The 4,060-nt window shown below is 34.4% G+C and overlaps 2 protein-coding genes across 3 annotated transcripts; one reads left to right on the top strand and one right to left on the bottom strand.

The window, feature by feature from the left end:
* The first annotated feature begins 53 nt into the window (after positions 1–53).
* On the top strand, positions 54–2,211 carry LOC108983862. Of its 2 annotated transcripts, none has more exons than XM_018955636.2 (2): positions 54–186; positions 1,433–2,207. In XM_018955636.2, exon 2 carries the CDS (start codon positions 1,472–1,474, stop codon positions 1,988–1,990), a length of 519 nt encoding a protein of 172 aa, XP_018811181.1. In that variant the 5' UTR covers positions 54–186; positions 1,433–1,471; the 3' UTR covers positions 1,991–2,207. The 2 variants fall into 2 exon arrangements, with proteins under 2 accessions (XP_018811181.1, XP_018811182.1); XM_018955637.2 differs by having other exon boundaries at positions 148–186; positions 1,438–2,211.
* On the bottom strand, positions 2,094–3,820 carry LOC108983863 (receptor-like protein 14). Its single transcript, XM_035687023.1, has 2 exons — positions 3,752–3,820; positions 2,094–3,028 (listed from the first exon to the last, which is right to left on the bottom strand). Exon 2 carries the CDS (start codon positions 2,943–2,945, stop codon positions 2,094–2,096), a length of 852 nt encoding a protein of 283 aa, XP_035542916.1. The 5' UTR covers positions 2,946–3,028; positions 3,752–3,820.
* Between the last annotated feature and the right edge of the window lie 240 nt (positions 3,821–4,060).

Genomic DNA, 4,060 nt, shown 5'->3' with positions numbered 1-4,060 from the left:
CTTTTCATTCTCAAGAGATCAAAGATTCATCTCCCATTCACCAAGCCCTGCGACCCAAGCAAGAGAGAAAATGGTTTCCTTCCTTCCTAACTGAATGATGCTCACTTGTCTTTACCCATTTTCAGTTTATTTCCAAGTTCGAATCCAAGATTTTGTTCACATCTTTCCAAAGGGAAATCCTTGAAGGTAAGACCCTTTTGATTCACTTTCTATTATGGTTTTGAATGGGTTTCGATTTTCTCCAGGTAAGGTTACCTATTGATATTCGGTTTGGGTTTTTTTTTTTCACGCTATTTGGGTTTTTCATGTTGACAATTCATCGGTCTGTTGCTTGTCTCCCTCTCTCCTAAACTATGAGCAAATCGGAAGATTTCCCTACTAAAGTTATGAAAATCGAAAGATTTTATTCACTGTGATTAGGTTGTTTTTTGGTATCATATATCCATATGGACTTGTTTGAGTTGGGGTTATTTTCTGTGAAGTACTAATCCACCTGATCAGTTGCAAATATGCAAATATGGTTTTTATTCTGTTTGGAATTTTTTTTTTCTTTTGGTCATGTATATGCGTATGATGTGATTATAGTGTAAGTAATTCACTCATGCAGTACTGAGAGAAGAAAGAATAAGAAGCATACCTAGCACTGTCGAGATTCAAGAGGAGGAGCAATTCGAAATGGAGATTTTCTTTTTTTTAAGAAAGAGAGAATAGAGAGCACAAACGGAAGGAAAATATTAAGTTTCATATTTGAGTCGGTTTCAGTCTGTCAGAGGAAGTGATAAGATTGTAAATATAAAAAGACAATAATATTTAGGCGATGAAGCAAAACGAGAAACAAAAGTGGTAATTTAATAATAAATGCAAGGGTAAAATTGGAAACAAAAATATTAGACGAAAATATTGTTCCTCTGGCATTTGCATTTATATATATAGTAGATATATATATTTGTTTGGTCTTTCGATAATATAGAGGAATATACTTTAGAGAAAGTGAGATAAGAAAAACAAGTTTAGTGAGTATATATTTTTAAGAGTATTTTCAGATAAAATAAATGTGTTTTTTTTGTAAATCTTTGAGCTCAACCACTTGTACAGAATTAGTTCTGCTTATACGACGATCAGTTGGGCAGTTGTATCTTGGATGAGTCAAGTCTAGAGGAGTTCTGCTGCACTAATGAATTTGAGACTTTATACACCGCAGAGGCCTTAAATCTACTTAAAGAAAGCGAGATTTCTGGATTCAGTCCAAACTGGTTTCGTTTGAATATTAATTTCATTCTAATTTTTATTATATTATTGTGTATTGCATCACGTATATAGTTTACTTGCTTTCGATTATACTAGGAACCATATCGGATACAAAATCTTGCTTCCTTCCATTTTTAAGGGGAAGTAATCGAGGATTAATTGTTCGTTTTCTTTTCCTGAACAGGACAGGAATAAATATTCGGTTATTTGGCGAAACGAAGCCATGAGAAATGGAGAAATTATTAGAGATGCTGCTTTGGGAGCAGCGTTCGGAGAGATATTTAAAGGTTTCTTTAGAGGAATTACTTGTGTAATAAGAAGAACCATTCAGTTCCAATCCAATTTGGAAGGCCTCAGAACTACGCTGTCTAGACTACAGGTATTTGTCCAAGATATTCGACAGTCACACGAAGAGTTGGGAGGAGAAATAAATGGATTGGTCGAGTTGATGGAGAAGGGAGAGAAGCTTGTAAATGAGTGCTCGAATCTCAAGTGGTGGCAACATTGCATCAGATTCTTTTACGCGCACAAACTCTGGAAGCTGGACAAAGAACTTCTGGTGTTCTTACAGATAGACATCATGGCTCGGATTATGAGGAATTCGTCGACGACTGTGAACATGGTGAGTGAAATTCGTGAGAGACTGAATCGTACCGAGACAAGTACTATTGATATAGAAGTGGAAGTAACCGCCAACCATGAAGATCTGGCAGCCGTGCGTGAAGAAGACAAGATGAGTTAGGGTTCGGTCGTGTGATGAAGTCTGAAGGATTAAGGATTAGGAGATCTATGGGCCGGGCTATTGTGTGGGCCTTGGTTGAGTCATGAAGTGGCCTTTGATTGGGCTAGTAGCAGTACTTACGTTTATGTTGTTTAGTTGGTGTTTTCCTTGTGAATTGATTATCATTCATCTGCTGAACATTCATCTGCTGAACATCTTGGTTTGTCCCAATGAAAATTGCACCGTTGAAGCTATTGTGAGCAAGCTTCAAAATTCTCAATGGCAAGCAACCTGTATTTAATCCTCTTGGGACCCCGCCTGAGAAATGATTGAAAGACAAATCTAATACCTTCAAATGAAACATTCCACTAATTGAGGAAAGAAGATTACCTTCAAGATTATTATTGGAAAGATTTAGATATACTAAATTTGGAAAAGTCATGCCAATGTTTTCTTGAAGTTTTCCTTCCAAGTGATTGGTCGAGACATCCATCAGGGTAATATGCGTGTGGATCAATGATGGTAAATATAACTGACCAGTAAAAGAATTATTTTGAAGATGTAGCACGCGTAATTTTCTATTGTTTTCAACCAACCAATTCGGAAAGCTTCCGTTCAACTTACTGTGAGAAAGATCAACTGTATCCAATTCATGCTGGACAAGAAGAAATTTCGGAATATTGTCGATGAGCTTGTTCAGATTACAATTGGACAATTCAATGATCTTCAGCTGAAACAAAGGGGACCAACCCATGGAACCTTCAGTTTTTATTTCAACTTTATTATTTTGGCCCTTGAATCTAAGAACCTCAAGCTTAGAGTAATTGGCAAATAAGTTGAATGAGAATATGCCCACAAACTGGTTATAACTAAAATCAATGTACTCAAGACTTATTCCGCTGGCTTCTACATATGATGATGAAGCATTTCCATTGAATTGGTTACCGGAAATATCTAACACCACAAGAGATGTCATATTGTTTAGGCATGGAGATAGGATCCCCTCAAAGTAATTGTCAGATAGATCTAACACTTCAAGCTTCTTCAATGTACAAAATTCTGTCAAAACAGATAGCATCGAAATTGATTATGCTCTAATCTAACAGTCAGTCAGACCAATCACATTTATGTTCAATTTAAAAAAATGGTCAATTCATAAGTAATTATAGATCAATAGGGTAATGCTAACAAAGTGTAAAGGCCTGCACAAAAGTAGTTTCACAACAAATTGAGAAATGATTCCCAAGTACAAATTTGCACTGATATCCAAATTAATTCTCTAACTTGCTTAGATTGGCCAGCTCTACAAGAGACATGGTGTCAAGTTTACCAACTAACTCTATAAAGATGGACTGCTTATGTTTTTCGCCTAGCAATTAATTACTATGCACTATTTTGATACTTATTCTTGAACTTTGACTTATTCCCCCACCCCTATATATATATTTATATATATATAAAGACTTATAAGTGTAAGTCTGAACATAATTGCTTTTTTAGTATCAATTATACATTTGTAAAAAAATCACAATTGATTTTATAACAAATATATATGTCTAAAGAGGCAAAAGTATTCTTAATATTAACCCTAATCATCTCCAATTAAATGAAAGTTGATAATTTCATCTTTTTATGTGTATATTCTTGTTAAAACAATGGGTACTTGACAATGGAATTTCGAATTAAGGTCATAGTTACATTGTGTTCTTCATGTGTAGTGGATGCAAAAGATCTATAGAATACTAATTCTTCATGTCATCAGATGAGATAACTCTTTCTTACCTTGGATTGCTAGTCGTCCACCAAAATGATTACCTTGCAAGATAAGAACCTCCAAGTTTGTTAAATTTGCATAACAGTAAATTAAAAAAAGTGAACACATTTTAATTATAGCATAATAGAACTTGTTCTTATAACATATTTCATGCTGCCATTGCACAAGCCCCTAGTGTCAGTACTGATGAGTATCATCATTCTCTTAATGTCAATAATTTAGATTTAGATTATCAAATCAATCTTATGATTTCAATTTTTTTTTTTTTTTTTGTTTCTAAGTTAATATGAAATTCAAGTTTAAAATCTTGTCCAAAT

Source organism: Juglans regia, unplaced genomic scaffold (genome assembly GCF_001411555.2).
Source record: "Juglans regia cultivar Chandler unplaced genomic scaffold, Walnut 2.0 Scaffold_41, whole genome shotgun sequence".
NCBI lineage: Eukaryota > Viridiplantae > Streptophyta > Magnoliopsida > Fagales > Juglandaceae > Juglans > Juglans regia.
This window is presented reverse-complemented; position numbering and strand designations above follow the sequence as displayed.

Bases quoted from the DNA above. Each gene is read 5' to 3' on its own strand.
- LOC108983862 (XM_018955637.2), top strand. From the start codon at position 1,472: ATGAGAAATGGAGAAATTATTAGAGATGCTGCTTTGGGAGCAGCGTTC.
- LOC108983863 (XM_035687023.1), bottom strand. From the start codon at position 2,945: ATGACATCTCTTGTGGTGTTAGATATTTCCGGTAACCAATTCAATGGA.